The 22,216-nt window shown below is 49.9% G+C and overlaps 1 protein-coding gene across 1 annotated transcript; it reads right to left on the reverse strand.

The window, feature by feature from the left end:
* Window positions 1-2,875: 2,875 nt before the first annotated feature.
* LOC142014978 (up-regulator of cell proliferation-like) lies at window positions 2,876-22,216 on the reverse strand. The gene is made up of 2 exons (XM_074998311.1): window positions 17,324-22,216; window positions 2,876-3,574 (listed from the first exon to the last, which is right to left on the reverse strand). Exon 1 carries the CDS (start codon window positions 22,127-22,129, stop codon window positions 17,582-17,584), a length of 4,548 nt encoding a protein of 1,515 aa, XP_074854412.1. The 5' UTR covers window positions 22,130-22,216; the 3' UTR covers window positions 2,876-3,574; window positions 17,324-17,581.

The raw sequence follows: 22,216 nt of genomic DNA on the forward strand, positions 1-22,216 counted from the left end.
AAAAAGGAGCCCGTCTGGACGAGCCGTGCGGCGACGAGCCGCGTCAATTTCAAAGTGCCGCAGCTGCCAGCATTCTAATGAGGCACTGAATATGTATTTCAGCGCTTCTTTAGTAAATTTCGAAATGGCCATTTGCATGGCCATTTCAAAGTTTTGGGCTAATGTAGACACAGCCCTGGAGTCAAAGGTTTCCCTTCCCCCGACGGTGCCTAAGAGGATCCATGCCAGAGCAGCCTGGACCCAGGATTACTGAATGCCCTGAACTTTGCTAGGCCTTTTTACAGAAATTCAATGACAGCTGAGTAGCACTGTAATTTGATTTGATATTTCACTTTCTTAGCTGTGTACTCCAATCATGTCCGGCAGGAGTGACAAGGTAAGGCCAGGAGGGGGTGAGAACAAGAGGGAAAAGCAGGGCAGGCAAACAAGCAGAGTGTGAGCAGCTGGGGAGGAAGCTGCCCTGGGCCAATTGGGGTCAGCTGGTCCCACTTAAGCCTGCTTTTAAAAGAACCCTTTGCCCAGTAGGCATGGGGGATGAGGTGGGGAGGAGAAACAGTGACAGTGACAGTGACAGAAGAGGTGATAGAGGAGAAAAGAAAGCAAGAGGAGAGAAGCAAAAGGAGTTTCTCTAGAGGCACCAGAGAGGGAGAGGTGTGCTCAGCTCCAAGGGGCAAAGGCCCCTGCCCAGGAGGCCCTGAGATTTGCTGTAAGGCCAAGCTGACTGATCACACAGGAGGAGCCAGTCCAAAGCTGTGTCTACGCATGCACAAAAATTTGAAATAAGTGTCCCTTTTTCGAAAGAGTGGGAGGAGAGTCCACACGTGTAAACGCATCTTTCAAAAGAACATCGAAAGAACAGGACGCAGACTTCGAAATCCGAACCCCAATCCCGTATCGGGAAGATCGCTCCCTTTCGAAGTATTAAATCAAAAGAGTACACGTGTAGACGCTCCACAGTCTGCTTTTTCGAAATACGGGTCCGCCATGGCGCCCATCAGCTGGAGCACGTGGCCACTCCAGCCAGCAGCAGCGGGGCTCTATGGTCCCTGCATTCGGGTGCCTGAAAGCTGCACAAACGCAGAAAACCCGTGGCAGGAAGCTGAGAGAGTGCATGGAGCAGCCTCCCCACATGTTCCAGCCCCACGCTCCAGTGCCACAGCATGGCAAGCAGCCAGCCCTCCCTGCAAGCCCCCCGGCCCCTCCTCCAAGCCCCCTCAGGGCTCCCAAGGGGAGAAAAAAAAACAGGCCCTATCCTGGATGGAGCGGGAGCTGCAGGACCTTCTTGGCTTCTGGAAGGATGAGGAGGTGCTGCACCACATGGGGGTCAAGCAGAGCAATGCCCCAGCCTTCGGCCACCTGGCACAGGGCCTCCAGACCAGGGGCCACCTGGAGCGTACCGTGGAGCAGGTACGCTCCAAGGTCAAGGTGCTACGGCAGGGCTACGCCCGGCCCAGGGACCAGGCTGGAGGGCAACTCCAGTGACATTCCCCATCTACAGGGAGCTCTGGGGCATCCTGGGGCCTCAGGAGATCTCCCCACCCCTGGCATTCCTGGACACCTCTGGCAAGAAGCCACAGCCAGAGAAGGAGGAGGAGCAGCCTGGACCTGGGACCCAAGAGGGCGAGGGGACTACCGAGTCAAGTGAGGCGGGGGAACCTCACCATCATCATCCCCTCCTGCTCCTCCAGCCAGGCAACCAGGAGCCAGATATTCCCTGACGTTGCTGAGGGACCCTCTGGTAAGTACAGGGAGGGGCGCACACCTACTCCACAGGGTGGGGGGGTGACGCAACAGCTAGTCACCCGCACACAGGACCAATGGTCCCAGGCCACACACAGGCCACCCCCCACATGGGATGCGGCACCCCACGGTGTCACACCAGTGATGCCCAGAACCCGCCCTCAGTGGACAGTGCCACAAGCCTCACAGGGGCGGCAGCCGGTCAGTGCCAGATGGCACCTGGGGCCTGCACACCGCAGGTGGGGAAGGGCCACCTGCAGGAGAGACCCCTAGATGCGCCCCCAGGGTGGGAGGCCCAGCCCATGGGGGCAGGTTGGTGCCCCTTGGGGGAGGTCAGTGTCCTCTGGGCAGGGCGGGGCCCCATGGGGTGAGCTCAGGCGGGTAGGCCCCAGCCTGGGCCCCTCCGTCTGGGGCACAGTACTGACATGATCTCCTCCTCTCCACACAACTGCACCATCTGTGGGCCAGGAGAGCTCTGCATCATCCCTCGTCCCCAAGAGCCCCATGCAGCCCTTGGAGGTGCCCAGATGCCACCCCAGGCAGCGCGCTGTTGGGGCCGTGGCCAGAGGGCCCCCCGCCAGGCTGAGGAGGACCCAGCCAGCCAGTGCCAGGCTGAGGTGGCCAAGCAACACCTGCAGCTCACCCAGGCTGACATGGACTGGAGGAGGGCAGCCTGGAACAGACTGCTGTGCACCCTGAAGGGCACTGGCCATGCCGTCCAGGACCATATGGCCACCGTTGCCCCTGGGGGCTCCCCCCACTGGTCCTGCCCATCCCCTGCCTGTGCTGGTCCTGCCCCCTCCGCCCCCACCAAGCCCGAACCTTCCGCCCTTACCAGGCTCACTCACCAGCAATACCTTCCAGTGCTACCCGCACCCTCTCCTGCCTGCCAGGGACCCTGCACCTGGCGGGGCAGGGGCTCCAGGGGCTGATGGGGCTTGCAGCCTACCACCCCTGCCCTGGAATGAGTGTCTTGCCCCCCTCCAAGTTCGGTTCCCCCCCACTCCCCTCCCAGTTAGGTTCTATCCCCCCTCCGCCCCCCGAAGTTAGCTTCCTCCCGTACATGGTTACCAACAAAAAGAGTTAGCTAAATGTTTCTTTATTGTCACCACTTCATGCTGTGCTCCTCGGGGGATGGTGGGTGGTGGATGTGCAGGTGCAGTGCTGGTGGGGGTGGCAGGGACGGTGGGTGGCAGATGTGTGTGGGTTGTGGGTGTGCCTGCAAGTCAGAGGTGGCCATCAGCAAAGGCCTGCCTGAGGACCTCCCAGGTGCGGCGGCCATCCTGGTGGGCCTGGCAGATGGGAGCAGCACCCGGCTGCTCATAGTCAGCGCCGGCCAGAGGGCCCCTCCCTGGGGACATAGGCACCCCCCTTTCCCTCCACGACATTGTGGAGGATGCAACAGGCGCCCATCGCCTGGGGTACATTGAGAACCCCGACCTCCAGCCGCGTGAGGAGGTACCTCCACCGTGCCTTGAGGTGCCCAAAGGCCCGCTCCACCACATTGCGGGTGCGGTTGAGGCGCTCATTGAACGCCTCCCGGGTGGGGTCAAGGTGTCCCATGTACGGCCTCACGAGCCACACCTGCAGGGGTGCGCTGCATCTGCCACCATGCAGAGCCGCATGGTGACATCCTCTGCCACCGGATCTCCTGCTGTGAGACGAAGGTGCCGGCCCCCATGCGCCAGCAGAGGCTGGAGTTCCGGAACACCCGGGCATCACGAGCACTGATGCAGTTCAGGAAGCCCAGGTCCTGGAAGCCAGAAACAGTGTTGTCAAGATCCCCCAGGCGGACGACCCTATGGAGCAGCATTGCATTGATGGCTCTGACGACCTGCAGGGGAGGAAGCGGGACACATGCTCTAGTGCAGGTGTGGCGGCCGTCTCCCCCTGCCTTGGGCCCATTCCGCCCCCCTCACATCCCCTCAATGTTTTCTAAGAGCCCAGTAAGCAGTGAAGGGTTGGTAATGTGCTAGACCATATTGCCCTCCTGCGGTCCAGTTAATTCTCTCATCTGGCACCAGTCAGGTCCAGAAAGTGCCACATTATAGAGATTGAACAAGTAGTAGCAAATGTCCCAAACGCTGGTGATGGGACACTGGCTGAGGAGAGCTCTGAGTTACTACAGAAAAGTCTTTCCCAGGTGTCTGGTTTGTGGGTCTTGCAGGCATGCTCAGGGTCCAACTGATCACCAGATCTGGGACCAGGAAGGAATTTTCCCCATCGGTCAATTCACCTTCCTCTGCAGCATGGGGACATGGGCCACTTTCCAGTTTAAACTCATGCAAATGGTGGATTTTCTGTAACTTCAAGTCTTTGAATCATGATTTGAGGACTTCCATGACATCTGGCTGAGTTACTGCTTGATAACTGATGAGTGGGTAAGGCTCTGGGCATGTGCTGTACAGGAGCTCAGACTACATGTTCACAATAGTCCATTTTGCCCTTATGAGCCTGGGTCTGAAACAGGAACCACTTGATGGGTGTTGGCACATCCAGATGTTAACCCTGGCAAAGAATTAGATTCAGTTCACTTGTGCCTGGTTTAGTCCTCATGATGGGATTACGAATCCAGCGGTCAGAGCTAAAGTTTATAAGACCCCTATGTGATTAGAGAGTTGGGGGTCTTGAATTTGTTTTCCTGACCTGCCAGGGAAGAGAAAGCAGCCTTGGTTGGAAAAGACTGACAATGGGCTGGGAAGCCCTGGAGATTGGGCTATATCAATGGTGAAGCCCTCTTACAAACTCAGATGATTCACTGAGCCTGGGGATCTTGTTTTGTGTGAAGTTTTCCATGAAGCAACCGAACTCCCAGCTGGGACACTTACTGTGGAAACACCAGTAATTGTTGTATTTGACGCACTAGGAAAGGTGGGAAAATTGAGGCAATTGTCATGGTAAGCTGCTGCTACAGGAGCAAGCACAGACCCATTGTCCACCACCCTCTATCCTCACCATCCTGTTCTGCCCCTGCTCAGACAGGGCCCCCTGCAGTAGCTGGCAGGAGACTTCTCCAGATGCTACAGATTTACATTCTAACTAGCCTACCCTACTCCAAGGCCCACCCCATGGTGGATTTTATAGTCACACATTAGTTAGAAAGTTTACTGTAGTGTACAGAGTCCATCATTACCTGCTAACTGCTGCACGCTCTTGTTTACAGGAGCTGCCTGTAAGAGTTACTGATGCAAACATGGGATGACTCAGTCTCAAAGTTTAAGAACATAAGAACGGCCAGACTGGGTCAGACCAAAGGTCCAGCTATCCCAGTGTCCTCTCTTCCAATGCCAGATGCCCCAGATGAAATTAACAGAACAGGTCATCATCAAGTGATCAATTCCCTGTCGCTCATGTCCAGCCTGTGACAGAGGCTAGGGGACTCCATTCCTACCCATCCCAGCTAATAAATAAATAATCAAATAAATAACTTTTCTTTGGTCACTGTTTCCACACCTGTAGCCAGACAGAACCCCCCCCCCCCCGCCCCGCCTTTTGCTCTACTCCATCTTGCCTTCCCTAGGTACTTCAGAGCACGAAAGGGTTAAAAGGAATAGCCCAGCCCTGGAATGCCCGAGAGCGCAGATGGGCTTATCTTAGCCAGGGTCTTTGAAGCTCAGGAGCAAAGCTAAGAACAATGGGCTAATTAACAGCCGGGCCTCGGGCTGCCCTTGGCTAATTACCATCAGTTGATTCGCCAGGACACTTGTCCCAGACATGAGGAAAAATCTCCGGCCCATTAAGACACAAATGCCCTCAATTGTCTTCCTCACAGGTGTGAACTACACCCTTGAACTCCCTGTGAGAACCAGTATCAAACAGTTTAATTAAATTAAACCAAGGAAGAAGCCTACATGACCCAATGGGTATAAAGAGGGGTCCGGCAGACCCCCTATTTGAGCTCCAATCATCTTTCCTGCCGGACAGGAGGGTGGGGGTATCCCCAGGTCCCCGAGGACGCTCGACTCCTGGAAAAAAAGGACAAAAGACTTCTTCCCAAGGGATTGAGAGGAAAACTGGCCAAGCCACATTGGTAATGCAGGGGTAAGAATAAGACCTGATAGGTATTTTACTTTTTATTTCTTTTGCGCGCATTCAGCAAGTATAGATCTATGAATTCAGCAAGCATAGATCTATGAATTAGAGTGCATGCTAGCTATTTGTAATCAAAGTATAAACCTTGTAACAATTGTAACCACAAGAGCTTAACTCGCTAGGTAAACAAACAAAGCAACATTCTAACTGTAAGACCTTAACTTGTTAGATAAATAAACAAAGTAATTGATTAAGTGGTAACCTCACTCCTCCTGTTACTTTGCAAAGCCCAACACAAAACAAAGAACCCAGCTCCTTTTCAGCAGCTCTTAGCCTGGTTACTGGTGGGCTCTACCCTGGCAGTTAAAATCTCATATTAATACAAGGGCATAACTGGCATCTCACCTGACCATCAGCTAACAACACCGGACATGACTTTATAGACCTCTCACATATTCCCCCTTAGTTCTCCCTTTTTGAAGATGAAAAGTCACAGTCTTTTTTAATCTGTCTTCATATGGCACCTGTTCCAAACCCCGAATCATTTCTGAGATGAGGTGGCCACATCTGTATTCAGTATTCAATGTATAGGAGTACCAAGAATTTATATAGAGGCAATAAGATATTCTCCATTTTATACTCTATTCCTTTTTAATGATTCCAGATATTCTGTTTGCCTTTTTAACTGCAGCTGCATGTTGTGTGGATGTTTCCAGAGGACTATCCACAATGACTCCAAGATCTCTCTCTTCAATACTTATAGCTAAATTAGTCCTCAGCATTTTGTATGTATAGTCGGGGTTATTTTTCCAATGTGCATTACTGTACTTTGCATTTATCACATTAAAATTATTTGCCATTTTGTTGCCCAATCACTTAGTTTTGAGAGACCTTTCTGAAGCTCTTCACAGTCTGCTTTGTCCTTAACTCGCCCAAGCAATTTAGTATCATAAACAATACAATAAAAGGAATCATAAACAGTATCATAATCAGGTTAGTTATCATATATGATGTTAGCTGTTATCAGCTTTTCCAAAGGTCCCCATACCATTTCTCATTCTCATATTTTATGCTCTGGTCTTTTCTGGGAAATGGAGTGCCTGGCTCTTTGTGGACTCCACTGTGCAAACATTAAACTGAACGTCAGTAAATATTTTAATTATTTTTTAAATAATAATAATGTTTCTCAAGGAACTGTGACACTGAACTGGTTATGTATGTAATTCAGGGAAGAGACAAAATAAAATAAAGGGTGAGGCAATGATCCAGATTGTTACAGGGCACCCTTATCTGGACCATGCTAGCTGAAAGGGGACATGAGAATAGTGGTGAAGAAAACTATCAACTGGAAAGGCTGGGAAGGTCCTGGACATTGGGCACCACAGGAAATTAATAATTTCAATGTGCTGATTATGATTGCTGATCTAGGTGGTCAGGGAATCCTTAAAAAAAAAATCAGTAAGTTGACAGTATGGGGACAATACAGAATGGGACCTACAAACAGTGTTATGGCAGGGTGAAGATGGGAAAACAGGGGAGCCTTTCACAGCACCTGGTTTACTCATCAGACAGCCGTCTTCTGGTCCCAACTGAGTGTAGGTTTTCACTAGCCAGCTCCAATTTACTTCTTGTAATGGGAGCTCATGAAACAAATGGCTCAATCAGCTGCTCTCACCAACACCCTGTCACATACCTCTACCTCTGCAATTGCCTGTTTGGGCACCTGTGTCCTATTCTCCCTCTGTGTGATTGGGCTCTACAGGGTACTTCTCCTTTATCCACCACGTCTTCCTTCTGGGGTACAGCCATTCCCCCAGCTGCAGAAAGCACATCGCTAACATCATATACTTACAATGGCAACGTGAATGCAGGCATGTGTGAGATTCTCATCTCCCGCTCCATAAACTGCAGCAATGGGAATCTGCTCACTCCTGGACACGCAGCTCTGTCCTCTCAGTATCAGCTTAATAGAGCAGCCAGCTAGTAAAGCTGAAAGTTCAGCTCGAGGGGCCAAGCCCCTCCCAAAGAGAAGCCCCTGTCCTTCCCACAGCTGCAGCTTCCAAGTAGCAGAGGGGCTGCCAGTCTTGGCCAGTGTCACAGCAAGCAGGTACTGGTGCAGTGAGAAGGCTCTAAGGAGCCCTGAGCAGTATGGGTTCGCTATGCCTGGGCCCAGATACAATGATTTACCAGTAAAGCAACCAGACCCCCAACCCCAGGAAAGGGATTTTCCCCCACTTACAGAGGGAACCAGCTTGTATAAACAAACAAAAAGTAAGGCAGAGCGGTATAATGTACACAGACCTAGTACTAGAAATGTGCTGGGCTAGAGATCATCTGTAATGGCATTCACAGTTGGGAATCTGAACTGTGACACCCATCTGCCCCCTGCACCCATCCCACCTCTTTCTAAGGGCAGAATGTGTGGCTGCAAGGGACAGATGCTCCCTCTAGGTTGCTGAAGGGGAAATCTTTTCTACATTCTTCTCAAGTGCTGTACTCTTTCACTTATTACAGTTATCCAGTGCTCTCTCTTTTTTTGTGCCAGTACTTGCTGGTACTGAGTACCGGCACCTTGGCAGCCCTGGCTGGGGAGGTGGGAGGAAGCTAGTACTGCCCTTATCTGTAACTGTAATAGCACCTACAAGCCCCAGGCGCTGACCAGGACTCCTCAGTGCTAGGTGCTACACAAACACAGAAGAGAGAGGCTGACCGTCTAAACTGCTTAGTGGCTTACCCCATGCCACCCATTTAGATGGTTCCTTCCCACATGCAGCATCTGGCACTTCCTCTCTTGTACATTGCTTCTAACGATGCTGCCCAGTTACCTGCTAACCTGCTTTCTGGAGTCCCTCACAGCCCCTCCAAGCAAAACTAGTAGCAGGCATCTGCAACGTTTCCCAACTCTCTCAATTGCAAAGAACCAACCGTTTATTCCTGCACAATTCTTCCCGCTGGGGACAGTTGTATATCAGGTGCCCGACTGCTCCTCGCACTGCATGATAGAGCCTAGCCCTGTGCAGAGGAAGACTGCACGGGCAATTAACTGTACAGGCCTTTTTAAATTAAATATGACCATACGTGCTCCAGTCTGTGTGCAACACGCTGACAAGGGCAGCTGGAAGGTAGCAGAAGCCCCCAAAGCATCAAGCTTCAAAAGAGGCAGGTTTTACAAACTGCACTTTGATCATGTCTGGTTCTTCAGAAGAAACCTCCAGGACTGCAGGGCTCTTCCCCATCTGCTAGACCTACAGGTGGGTGACTCAGAGAGATGCTGTCACCATGCACATTTTGTGACACCAGGACACACTTGGTGCACTAGGGCTGTACCTACGCTAGCATTCCTCTTTTGAAATGAAGGAAAGCAAAAATGCAAATGAGGTGCAGATTTGCATATCCAGACCTCATTTGCATATTTTTCTTTCAAAAGTGCTTCTTTCGAAAGAAGAAAAGCAGTGTTGACGCAGCTCTTCTGAAAGTAATCCTCATGCTCGAAAGAGCCTTTCTCCCTACATCTTTGTTTTTTTAGGAAGAAGGGTTCTTACGAAGATGGGGTTCACTTTCGAAAGTGCCATGTCTACACTGCTGTTCTTCTTTCCAAAGAAGAATATGCTAATGAGGTGCCATATATGTAAATCTGCACCTCATTTGCATTTTCAGGTTCCCTTAGTTGCATGCCTCTTCCAAAAGAGGAATGCTAGTGTACACATAGCCCATGGTAAGGAATGAGCCTCTCACCAAGTGTCCATCTGCCCTTCCCCCCACCATGGCTTCCAGGTACCTCCCCCAAGGATCTCAGTACTGGGTTGTTCTCCTCTCCTGATGCTGCTGAGTGGCTGAGCCAGGGACTTCCCAGCCTCCCTCCCTCCTTCCCCCAGAGCAGCCTGAGGGGGGCAGGACAACAGCAGCCTGCAGCAGGGGCTCAGCAGGGCAGAGGCTGCATAAAAAACAGTCCCATCCTGAGTGTCCTGCCTCCGCCTGAGGCCAAGGGGCCCGTGTGGCCGAGGGGCTGAGAATCGGGGGGCCAGCTCTGAGTGATGCTCTCCTGGGAGGGCTTTTATTCCCCTCACCTGACACTGTGTCATTTTCTTAAAGTCTCTTATTCAAATCCCCAGGACTGTGTTCAGTGGTTGCTGGGAGATGGATGCTGATTCCAGGACATTCCTGGAGGTTTGGCAACCCTCTATGGGGCACAGGGCAGAGCAGCAGCTGCGAAGGCCATGGCCCTGGGACCGCCTCTTCCTCACAAACTGACCCTCTGTCATCCTCATCCCCCGCTGCTCTGCCTCATACTCCATCTCTTCCCCTCATTTACACCCTCCCTGACTCTCCCCTCAGCCTCCACAGAACACCCAGTTAGGTGACTTAAGGGATACCGACAGGAACACCCCCACACCCCTCAGAGTGTCAGCCCTCCCCTCCCCTCCTGCCTTCTGGTTAAATCATAGAACCCTGGGGCTGGAAGGGACCTCAGGAGGTCATCAAGTCCAGCTCCCTGCTTCAAGCTGGATCAACCCCCACTAAGTCATCCCAATTTAATATCAATTAATTGTCACCCTCCTGAACACCCCCCTTCCTCCCCAGTGCTCCCACCCCTGTGGTTCCACAGTCACCTCACACAATGTTCTCGAGCAGCTGAGAGGGTGGGGTGGAAATGGAGGGGCTGGGAGGACTCTGCCAAGGCCTTTCCCTGACCCAGCTGCTTGTGACTCCAGAAAGGTCCCAGCTTCGTGCCTGAATCTTATACGTGCTCCCAAAGAGTGAGACTTCCAGAGCAAGACAAGCCGACTACGCCCATTGCATCTTGTCCTTGCTCAGTGGCTCTCAAGAACATTTGATCACAGTCCTCCTCATGACAGCTCTTAACATATGTGAAAATGGTTATCAGGTTCTTCCTCAGTTTTCTTTTCTCAAGAGTAAATACACCCAGTTTTTTTTAACCTTTCAGGGGTCTCAGGTTTTTCTGAACTTTGTTAATTTTTGTTTGCTTTCCTCTGGATTTTTTCCAGTTTGTTCACATTTTTCCAAAGTGTGGTGCACAAAATTTGGCACAATACTCCCTCTGAAGCCAAAGCATTGCCAAATAGAGAAACATACAATGTGCTTGTTAATACACACCAGAATGATATTGCACATTTTTGTAATTGCATCACATTAGTGACTCATATTCAGTTTTTGTTTCCCTATAATTCCCAAACCCTTTTCACTAGTACAGCTGCCTGGCAAGTTATTCTCCTTTTTTTTTTAATTGTGAATTGGATTTTCCCTTCCTAAGTAAAGTACTTTGCACTTCTCTTTAATGAATTCCTTCTTCTTCTTCGCCCACAAAAGCTGACGTTCCACATTACCTGTTAGTCTCTAAGGTGCCACAGGACTTCTTGTTGTTCTCAGTAGTGACAGATGGCAGAGCAGAGCAATGGCTTCAAGTCACAGAGGGGGAGGTGTCAGTTGGATATTAAGAAAATCTATTTCCCCAGGCGGGTGGTGAAGCACTGGAATGTGTTGCCTACAGAGGTGGTGGATTCTCCATCCCTAGAGGTTTTTGAGTCCCAGCTTGACAAGGTCCTGACCGGGATGACTTAGTTAGGGTTGAACCTGCTTGAAGCAGGGGGCTGGACTTGATGACCTCCTGAGGTCCCTTCCAGCCCTCGGGCTCTATGATAGATTGGCCACTGCCTCCCACCCCTCAACTGATTGCAGCTCTGCAGCATCCCCAGACTCTGCCCAGCGCTGGGGAGTGGGACTCCTTACACCTACAGGGCTTGTGAAATGGGACTGACGCTCCTCCGTCACGGAGCTGCGAGGGGTGGTGGAAGTGACTGGACCAATGCAGCCCATGCTCACAAACTGGGAGGCCCTGGAAAAATACGCTGCCTTGGGCTCCATCTCGCTCCTCCTGCTGGCCCAGTGCTCCTACTAGGGAGTGGGTTTGGGGCAGGGCCACTGATGAGAGGGGAGGCGAAGAGAGCAAATGCCCCTGGGCTTAGTGTCTCAAAGGAGCCAGGAGCTCCGACTGCTGCCCCAGCTACTTTGGCTATGGCTGGAGCTCAGGGCCCCTCTGCATTGCCATGGCAGCACCACGGTCTGGGGGGCTCGGAAGGCCGACTGCCTTAGGACCTGCCCCTGCCGCCCTTTGGCCTGGCCCATCTGGGCCACCAAGCCAGGCTGCCCCCCTCTTACCTTGCCCCAAGGCCCACAGAGGCTGTTGGCACCACTGGGTTAGGGCACCCGGACATGTCCCACTCTGCCCACCCCCTGGTGCTCCTGGGAACAAGCCCCCATGCCCTGACCCCATTTCCTGGCAGGGGATGCACAGGGGAGCGCTGGAGGCAGAAGAGGTGAGGAGGGGCCCCCAGCTTGCTCCAAAAGCATAATCCACCTCTGGCTACAAGCCTGGTTAAAGCTCATGGCTCACACTCACCTTGCAGCCGTTCCCAGCTCTCTCCTGTAGGGCTGAGATGCTGGACGGATGGAGCAATGGCTCCCTCTTGTGTCCCACTGGGCGAATCTCCTCTACCTGCCGCAGTCCTCTTGCCAGGGTTGCCTGGATTTGCTTTCAGGCGACTGGCTGTCAGCTGGGTACTCTTAACGCCCTCGTGGCCATGCAGGCTGAGCTATGGCTCCGGCCCAAAAAGGGCATGCAGAGGAACGCAGGAAGGAAACTCCCTTCTGTCTGGAGGCCCCTGTTCCTAACCCCCTGGAGTAAACACACGCCGGGGCAGTACGCAGCCTAGAGGCCAAGAGCTTAACATCCAAATAGACACCGAGAGGGGTATTAGCCACACAGACGAGGACGGAGAATGACTTACTGAAGGTCACACAGGTCCTAAGCCAGAAAGCCGGCCAGCCTCCCTCTCCATGACCCAGCTATGGAATAACTAACTATATTTACTCGTCAGGCTTGGCACTGGGTTCATAAATGTTTTCCCCTGTTTTGGCCTAGCTTCCCAGCAGCTCTCTCACCAAAACCACCACCCTCACGCAGGCCCAGTTTGCACTTGAAGATGTTGCTCCTTCAGCAAAATGTGGCCTCCATGGAGCAGTTCAGAACCTCCACCCAGCACCTTGCTGGGCCACAGAGGCAATTCCTTAGCCATTGGAGCAGCCCCTTTACCACACTCACGGGCTGCACTGACGATAATCTATTCCACATTATAGTAGCCACCATCCCCCTAGCAAGTCCTTCACTTAGTTTTTCCTCCTCCGTTTGTGCCCCGTCGTCTCTTCAGCTCAGTGTTGTGGCACAGAGACCCGTATTCTACATCATCCCATTCAGTTCAACCTGTCCCTAGAGCACTAAAACCAGAAGGAACTTCAAGAGGTCGTCAAGTCCAGTCCCCTGCACTCATGGCAGAACCAAGCACCATTTAGCCCAACCCGGGCAGGTGTCTGTCTAACCTGTTCTTAAATATCTCCACTGATGGAGAGTCCCCAACCTCCCTAGGTAATCTACTCCAGTGTTTAACCCCCTTGGCAGGAAGATTTTCCAAGTGTCCAACCTAAACCTCCCTTGCTGGTGTTTAGTGCAGTGGCCTACGTCTTCCACAATTAAGCTAGAACCTTGTCACATGCACATAAGAGAACGTGAAACGCTTTTAAATTAGTAATTATATTTTAATAAAACCCATGTAACACAACTGCATTTAGCTCAGGGCATCAAGGGACCCACTAAAGCAGCGATGGGAAACCAAAGCTAGAGAAGCAGTCCAGTAGCACTTTAAAGACTAACAAAATAATTTATTAGGTGATGAGCTTTTGTGGGACAGACCCACTTCTTCAGCCCAGAGCCAGACCAGACCAGACTCAATATTTAAGGCACAAAGAACCAAAAACAGTAATCAAGGTGGACAAATCAGAAAAATATTATCAAGGTGAGCAAATCAGAGAGTAAAGGAGAAGAAGTTGGGGGGAGTCAAGAATTAGATTAAGCCAAGTATGCAAACGAGCCCCTATAATGACCTAGTATCGAAGGGGTAGCCGTGTTAGTCTGGATCTGTAACAGCAACAAAGTGAGTCTGTGCTCATGAAAGCCCATGCTCAAAACTTTTCTGTTAGTCTATAAGGTGCCACAGGACCCTTCGTTGCTATAATGACCTAGAAAATTCCCAGCATGGTTCAAACCACGTGTTGGTGTGCCAAATTTGAATATAGAAGAGAGTTCAGCAGCCTCTCTTTCCAAAGTGCTGTGAAAATTCCTCTTCAGTAGGACACAAACCTTCAAGTCATTAACAGAATGGCCCACTCCATTAAAATGCCGGCTGACTGGTTTGTGGATCAGGATTGTTTTCATGTCCGTTTTATGCTCATTAACTCTTTGTCCAAGAGATTCAAATTTGACACATTAACACGTTGTTTGAACCAGCATGGGAATTTTTTAGGTCATTATAGGGGCTCGTTTGCATACTTGGCTTAATCTAATTCTTGACTACCCCACCCCCACCTCTTCTGCCCCTCTACTCTCTGATTTGCTCACTTTGGTAATATTTTTCTGATTTGTCAGCCCTGATTACTATGTTTGGTTCCCTGTGCCTTAAATATTGAGTCTGTTCTGGTGTGGCTCTGGGCTGAAGGAGTGGGTCTGTCCCACGAAAGCTCAGCTAATAAATTACTTTGTTAGTCTTTAACGTGCTCCTGGACTGTTTTGTTTTGCTAGTATGTAGACTAGCATGGTTCCCTCTCTGTTACAAGGCTGGAGAGTGTTTCCCGGGGAAGGGGTAGTTTGCTAACCACACTTACACCCTTAGAATTTGCAGGAACCATAGCAGTGCTTTGACTGGATGCAGAGGGAGCACACAGCTCTCGCAATCCACGCTGTGCCGCAGTGCACGTGTCTCTGCTTTATGTGTGTGTTGCTTTAGGCACACTGAAGGAACAAAGCAATGTGGATGGAAACCCAGTGGAACCTGGCAACCTGGCACGTGGGCAATGGTGAACAAAATGACTCGCAGGCCACGCATAAAGCAGCAACACCAGCTGCAGGTTGCCTGCCAGTGCTCTAAAGCAGTGGACAATCAAGTGAGCCAACCTGGTAAACTCTGACATCAGTACATTCTTTAGCAGCACTGGGTAACCGGAGAAAAGGGACAGAACGCCTGAGCTTCAACCCTGCAAAGCACAAGAGCTCTGTCACACTCAGCTTCTCAAACCCTCCAATTCTTTGGCAGCTGGGTTCTGTCCTGGACCAGAACTTCTGTTCTTTGGAGTTCCTGAGCCCCCCAGAGCTGCCAAACTTAAATGCTCTGTATTACCAGAATTTCTGCCAAAGTTTGGGAAATGCACCTGGCTCAGAATTAATCAAGAATGCATCAGCTATGATTTAGACAACCAAGGTTTGCATACATCCAAAACAGGCAGGTTACAATGAGCTGATAAAGCAATATTTTGACAGTTTATATGAATATAAATGAGTATGCTGTTCGAGACTAAATTCCAGGGGCAGACATAGACTTCAATAGGCAGCAGGCTTAAAACAAAGATAAGGCAGTATTTCTTTACACACCATACCATCAACCTGTGGAACTCCTTCCCAGGAGATGTTGTGAAGGCTAAAAGAGTAACTGGGTTCAGAAAAGAACTGGATAAATTCAAGGAGGACAGGTCCAGGATGTCTCTAAAGCCATGGTTCCCAACCTTTTCACTGGTGACTTACTTAAACCCTTGAACTCTGGGTGGAGGATAGGCCATCTACAAGTCTCCTCCACTTCACTTGGTCTCAGGAAAAAACTTCTAGCTGACCCCAGCAGTATCCCAGCTGTTGTCCTTCAGTCTCAGTAGATCTTTTCCATGTTGTCCGAGGTCTTCCTCTTTTGTGTTTTCCTTACGGGTTCCATGGGAGAGCTTGACAGACGAGCTGGATGATGGTTTTCTGAGACCGTGTCCTGGCCATCCCCACTTCCTTCTCTTGATTTGAACATCAAGTGGTTCTTCTCCTGCTCTGCACCACAGCTCGTTTGTAAGCCAAATCTTGCCTTCTCCTTATTATCTTAATACGTAACCATTTTACGCTGGCACCTCTGGTGGCTCTGTGTCCTCCATGTTGATCCAGGCTTCTAGATTATGGCCTGTTTGTATGTTCAGTTGACAATTTAGTTATGTTAGACAGAACTGGTGGGCAACCATTCTTTTTTGGGCTGGAATGCATTTTTGGGTAGATGGGTCTCCCATTTTGGTCCGTTATGTCATGTATAAGCTTTAGGGCTTTCTAGCAATCAGACTACACCATGTGGTGGCTAGCCCTATTTTATTTTTTCCTGTGATACCAAGAGTTCAGTCTTACATGTGTGCACCTAAATCTGTACCAGTAAATACTCTTCATCCTATTTCCCAGACATTTATTTGCCCTCTTCAAAGGACTCCTCATAAGGGATGGCTAAGATATTTGGTTGTGTGTATGTTTACTGTTGTTTGAGGTCTGAGCTCAAATCAGGTACGGGTTATGCTGTTATCCAAAGTGGGAAAGCTCAGCTATTCAATCAAAGGCAACGTTAAATGAATGAGGAGTAATATCACTTCTCTGTTTTCATATCGTGATATCTAGGGCAGTGGTCCCCAACCTTTTCAGTAGCGTGGCACACTTCAACAATTCCACAGTAAACCCGCTTTTTCCAGCTGAATCAATTGCTCATAAACGCAGACCCACGGCAGATGGGGAGGGGGAATCGAAGACCCTGCACAAGCTGGGAGCTCAAGCAGTAAGGCTGCCCGATTCCCAGCTAGCACGGAGTTGGTCAATTTCCCCTTGCAAAGGCTTTGCAAAGCAGCTGTGGGAGTTGACCCCCCCACAGCTAACACCACGTCATCGAAATGTGCCCTTAAATTTCATAAATTTACCCCACCCCCATCCCCTAGCCTGGATGTGCAAAGAGCTGGGGGGAGGGGAAAGTGATGAAATTTCCTTGGCACACTTAGACAGTTCTTGCACACTGGCACACCACTTGAAAACCGCTGGTCTAGATATTAGCCCTATGGGGCCAGAAGATTAAACCGTAGTAATTCTGGCACTTGCCTACCAAGTAGCACAAGTCCTGAATGACTCCTAAAAATGCCTCGATTGCCGGTAAAAATGGCACTTTCTTACAAAACTGGCCTCTTGCTTTTGTGCATCGGCGGCTGCGTTTGGACGCCAAAAGATGAGGATAAGTCTCAGCTCATGGGTGCACATTGGTACTGGCTCGGTGACAGAATAAATCATAGTGGAGCCAGGACAGCATGGGAATTAGCAGTGCAGCTTAGCTGTGCTGAGAACAAACCCACCCTGAAGCCAGGCTAAGCCATGTCCCCAGTAACCTATAATACCATGGCTATGCTGGTATGAACACCATTGCTAAATTGCAAAGGGCCAACAGTCACTGGGGGCTCTGGAGCAAGGTGTGGGGGGCAGATCCATGCCCTGGAAGGGGCAGGGCCTTGGGTGGAAGGGTGAGGCCTTGGGCAGAAGGGGCAGGGGCTCATGCAGAAGGGGGCGGGGCCTTAGGTGGAAGGGGTGGGGCCTCAGGGGGGTGGGGCCTCGGGGAGAAGGGGTAGGGTCTCAGGCAGAAAGGGTGGGGCTGCTTACCCAAAGTGTGGCATGAATACCCCCAGACCGCCGAGCCACAAACAGCAGTGCTCCAGCAGCAATTCAAAGGTAATCAAGGTTCTGGCCGCGGGTGCAGTCGTCAGGGAGCAGAGCTTACATCCCCCTCCGTGCCTACCCACCCTTCTGGCTACGCCACTGACATACAAACTCAATAGTATTTAAACAACAGAAGTTATTGACTGTTGTTTTGCTGAATCGAATGCACAGCTGCTTAAATGAATTTTCTCAGACCACTGGTTATTTCATTTGGAAGGCTTCCTCCAGGCTCTCCAGGGCCTGTCCACTGGTTATTTTTTCCCACTCCTCTGGGAGCTCTGCTGGTTCAGCCCTAAATGCTTCGGCAAATTCTTGATTGAACTCCTTAAACACAAACTTCCAGTAATCAGAAGTGTGGATGTTGGGATCTGGCTGGATGTGCCAGTCAGGGAAAATATCACGATAATCTTTGAAAGGATGGGGCTTCCATTGTGTCTCTGGGCACTGGAATGTGCTACCACAAAGCACCGCGGAGGAGCACATTTCATCAACGAGTTTCCCTGTTTCAATGCAGCAGTATGCCCCTAATCCTTGAGGCCGATGTACAGATGCAAAATGCTCTCTATGATCAGTACCTACTGCTTCACACGGCACTTTGCAGAACGGGCACTGCTTCCCACAGCCAAACACTCTCTTGAAGATCTCTTCCTGGGGCTTCACAGACAGGAGGGAGAATTTAGATTCTATTTCCAAATTTTCAAATTCAGCCAAGATTTGTGTCTCCAGGTCAGAAAGGAAAGTCTGAATGAACGCAACGAATTTCACCACGTTTACTGTGTTTATAAACCGTATCCCCACTAAGCTGTCCTTGGAAATGACTAGGTCTTTCTGCAGCACTTTGCAAAAGTTGTCTAGAAAGACTGAGACTGTGTCCAACTTATCTTTGGAGTCTTCCAAAGCACCTCTGACTTTCTCTATTGCAGTTGATAGAATCGCTGTCTCCAAATCTTCCAGGCGTTCGTTCCTCCTGTAGTGGTCAACTAGGTGTCTCTGTATCCGGGTTTTTACAAAAGCTTCATAGTTTTCAATATATTCCAAATAGCTCTGAAAATGATTTTCCTCCAACAATTTCTTTTGTGTGGTAAATTGGAAAAAGCCTCGACTGGCGTAATCAATGGACTGCCCATTTCTGAGAATGTCATCTGCTATAACTATTCCTAGTCTTTTATTCATATAGTCCACCAGGGCAGGTTTCAGACACTGGTCACAGAAGTCCCTGGCTCTCTTGTGACTGACCTCTTTGTCTAAGTAAAGATCTTTCAGGATGGAGAAATACTGAAGTTTAAGTTTCTTCAGACTTTGCCGAGGGTCAGTTTCTCTCATAAAACTAACGTGAATTTTCTGAAACTCTTTAGCAGCTTCTCCCAAGATGTGAAGTTTCAGGTCAACTTCAAAGCTGCCATTCATGTGAAGTTTTGAAACTTCCTCCTGTTGGAGTCTCTCGTTGATCATACACAGCAATTCTTTGCAGTAGATTTCATCATAGGGTGCATTAGAATTTGTTTTCTCATCAATATAAGCAGAGCACTCCTCTATTAACGATGTAGCAATTTCCTCCGCTTTAAACCAGTTTCCCTTTTTGAACAGTTCCTTCAAAGTGTCAGACCATGTTAAATCTAAATATTCTTTTTTCATTGTAAAAGAACTTACTGTATAATGTAGCAAGTTCACAGCTTCTTGGGGCATCAGTCTTCCTCGGCTCTCCAGGTCCTCTTCCAGTAGGCTTTGCATCTCTTGGAAGATCGGTTGTGTCATTGAAGAAAATAACATTGATTCAGGCACTAGTTTTCGCCACATTGCCTGGAATTCCCTCTCCAGCTCCTCATTGGTCAGTTTACACTCACGACTCCTGCAGTCTTCCAGAAGCTTGTCAACCTCTTCTTCAATTATTTTCCGGAATTCAGCATCAGTATTGTAGCACTTACCCTGGCGTTTTCGTCTGTTCTTTGCTCTCTCCAGCTGATGGTGTGAATAATGGTCAAACGTAGACACTGTGCTTCTTGAGCTCCTGACAAAATCTTCTTTGAGCTCTAACATGTGCGTGCTTGATGCGGCTCCTTTTATGTATTTTTCCAAACACTCAAAAATCTTGTCTTCTTCACACTGCAATTTCTGCTGGGTTTCCTGACTTAACTGGGTGAGCAGTTCGCTATTCAGTTCATCTGGTGCCTGGTTCTGGATGAAAGTTTCTTGTTCAGACAGCCAGAGGTGCATTGTCTTTTGGAACTCCCATTCTAGTTCCGAAAACTTTGCAGATAGTTGGTTATAGGCCTCCGTGGCAAACGGGTTTCTGAAGCTGAAGCAGAAGTTCTCATGCTTTAGGGCATTACACAGGCTCTTCATCCATTCAGTAAACTGGGGAACATTTTTGGGAGACATCTCACCTGAATGGATCTTGAGCAATTCCAGCAGGTGTTTCTTCAGCTGTCCCACACTCTTACTGTACCCAAGGTTCACAGGTGCCATGGGATGGAATCCATGCCACAGGCCAGGGAGGTTCCAATCTTGCGTTTCTGGATCATAGCTCATAATATCCGAGAAAGCCACTTCCTTGCATAGTTTTTCCATTCTTGCTGCAGCTTCAGTCATTTCATTCAGCTGTTCCAGGAGGTGTTCCCTGTCCCTCCTGTTTTGTTCATGCGCAGACACATCACTGACGTTCTGATGCACAAATAAACACTGGGGGGGTTGCCCAATTTCCTTTACTCTCAGAAATGCATGGACTACAATTTGCAGAATGTCCTTTGTTTCAGTAACTTTCTCCATGGGCATGGTAATGATGGCAATGTCACTCAGTCCAATCACCAGGGTGGCCAACTCATTATCATGTTCATAACTGTCCTCCAACTTGCCCAGCTCAGAGGCTTTCAAGCTTTCTGTGTCTATCACCAGGAGGAAATCACAACCCAGTTCCTGCTGAAAGTTCTCCGCCACTTTGATGAGTGACATGAAGGCTCCTCGCGTATATCGGCCGCTGCTCACTGCAAACTGCAGCCTGAACATGGTGTTGAGGAGGGTGGATTTGCCAGTGCTCTGCGCTCCCAGCACAGATAGAACCAGCATTCTGGACCTTCCCTCCAGCTTGGTATGGAGCTCAGTCAGAACATCCGTCACCCACTGCAGGGGGACGTTGGACACATCTCCGTCAACCAGCTCCATGGGGAACCCTTCTAGCATCAGGTCAGCAGCTATGCCTGGGAGATGGACATATTGTCTTTGTCTTTCTTCCATTTTCCCTTCTTTTACCATTGAAAATTCTGACTCATAGAACTGCCCCAGCTCACGCACGAAATGCTCCAACCCTAAGGAGTTGGCAGAGATTGATTTGTCTAATTCCGCACACAATTCGGGGTTATCTTTTGAGCTCTTATATTTTTCTCTATATTGATCCAATAGGTTAGAAAGATTTTCCCGAACAATGTGACCCAGGTCAAATGTTATCCATTTCAGGAAGTATTGTTTCTCCATGGGAGGTAGGAGATCTATTCCAGCAATAAATGTTGTCAAGCCATCGGTGAGCTCACATTTATTCTGCTGAACACGTAATTCTAATAATTCTTGTTTCAGCTGAGATCTATAATTCTCAACAGGGACGTCTCCTTGCTTTCTCAGTCGGCACAGTTCTTTTTCCACTTCAGCCAAGGTTTTCCATGCCTCCCCTTGGAGTCTCAGCTTTTCCCTCTTGTACTCTAACACGTCTTTTATTTGTGCAGTGATTTCCTTTGCATGTTTACGGGCGCTCTGACTTTCCTCAGCATCTTCATCCACCTGGATGCTCAATTCACGTGCTATCTCTGCCATGTCTTCTATGCTCATTCTCTTGGGAGAAGAGTTTATTACAGCCTCTATTGCTGACCTAAGATCTTTTACAAATTGAGCTGTATTTTCAACACTTTCTCTCTGTGGCATGCATGAGGGGTTCAGTGTCAGCACTGGGGCTAACTTTCTCATGACTCCCAGGGTTTCCTCAGCTTTTCCAGCCTGATTATTGAAGATGAAGTAGTATTTAGTGGCTGGTCCCTGCAGAGATGAGAGCAGCTCATATTCTCCCTCGCTGATGAGCTCGGAAACTATAAAAACTACTGAGGAGATCTTGGTTAAAAAACTGAACTGCAGCCAGTGGGACTCAATGTCTCCGCGCAGGTTTATAACTGCACAGGGCTCTGGGAAAAGTTCTGAGCTTTCCTTCCCACCAGGGAAATACCAGGCGATCTCGACCAGCCCATCTGCCATTTCCCGAGGGATGTTCCCAGACTCCATGTCCCGATGGACGAAGAAATCGTGGTGCTGCTGGGAGGGGCTGAGAACCTCGTTGAGGAGCTGGGACTTGGAGAGGCTGCAGCTCCCCAGCCGCACAAAGGAAACGGTCGGCACTTTGGTGAGCACAAGGCTCTCCTCCCTGAACCCTCTGCTCTCTGCCAGGGAGTGCGGCCTCCACTTCCTCACAATGTCCCTCATGGCCCACAGCATTAGGGTGCACCTGGGGGTGTCCAGGGCGGGCAGCAGCAGAGGCAGGGCAAACTGGCACATGGACATTTTGGACAGGAGCTCCTGCTGTAGGAAACTGTCTGAGCAAAGCAGAACGGCACAGAGAACATCCAGGGGGTGCAGGGAAGCTTTAGACTCCATGTGGCTTTGATGAGGAACATCATCACCATCACCCTCTCCCCCCCTTGCCACACTGCTGGCTTGCTCCCCAGGTATGTCCTGCCCGAGGCCAGTGTTTCTGGCTGTGACATCCAGAGCCATGACCTTCCTCAGGAAATGCCACGGCAAATCCCCTAAGGTCTGAGGAGCCCTGTTCTGAAAACACTCTGGGTTTATTTCCTGGAGATC

The sequence above is a fragment of the Carettochelys insculpta genome, chromosome 6 (assembly GCF_033958435.1).
Source record: "Carettochelys insculpta isolate YL-2023 chromosome 6, ASM3395843v1, whole genome shotgun sequence".
NCBI lineage: Eukaryota > Metazoa > Chordata > Testudines > Carettochelyidae > Carettochelys > Carettochelys insculpta.

Coding starts and splice junctions, on each gene's coding strand:
- LOC142014978 (XM_074998311.1), bottom strand. CDS start 22,129: ATGGCTCTGGATGTCACAGCCAGAAACACTGGCCTCGGGCAGGACATA.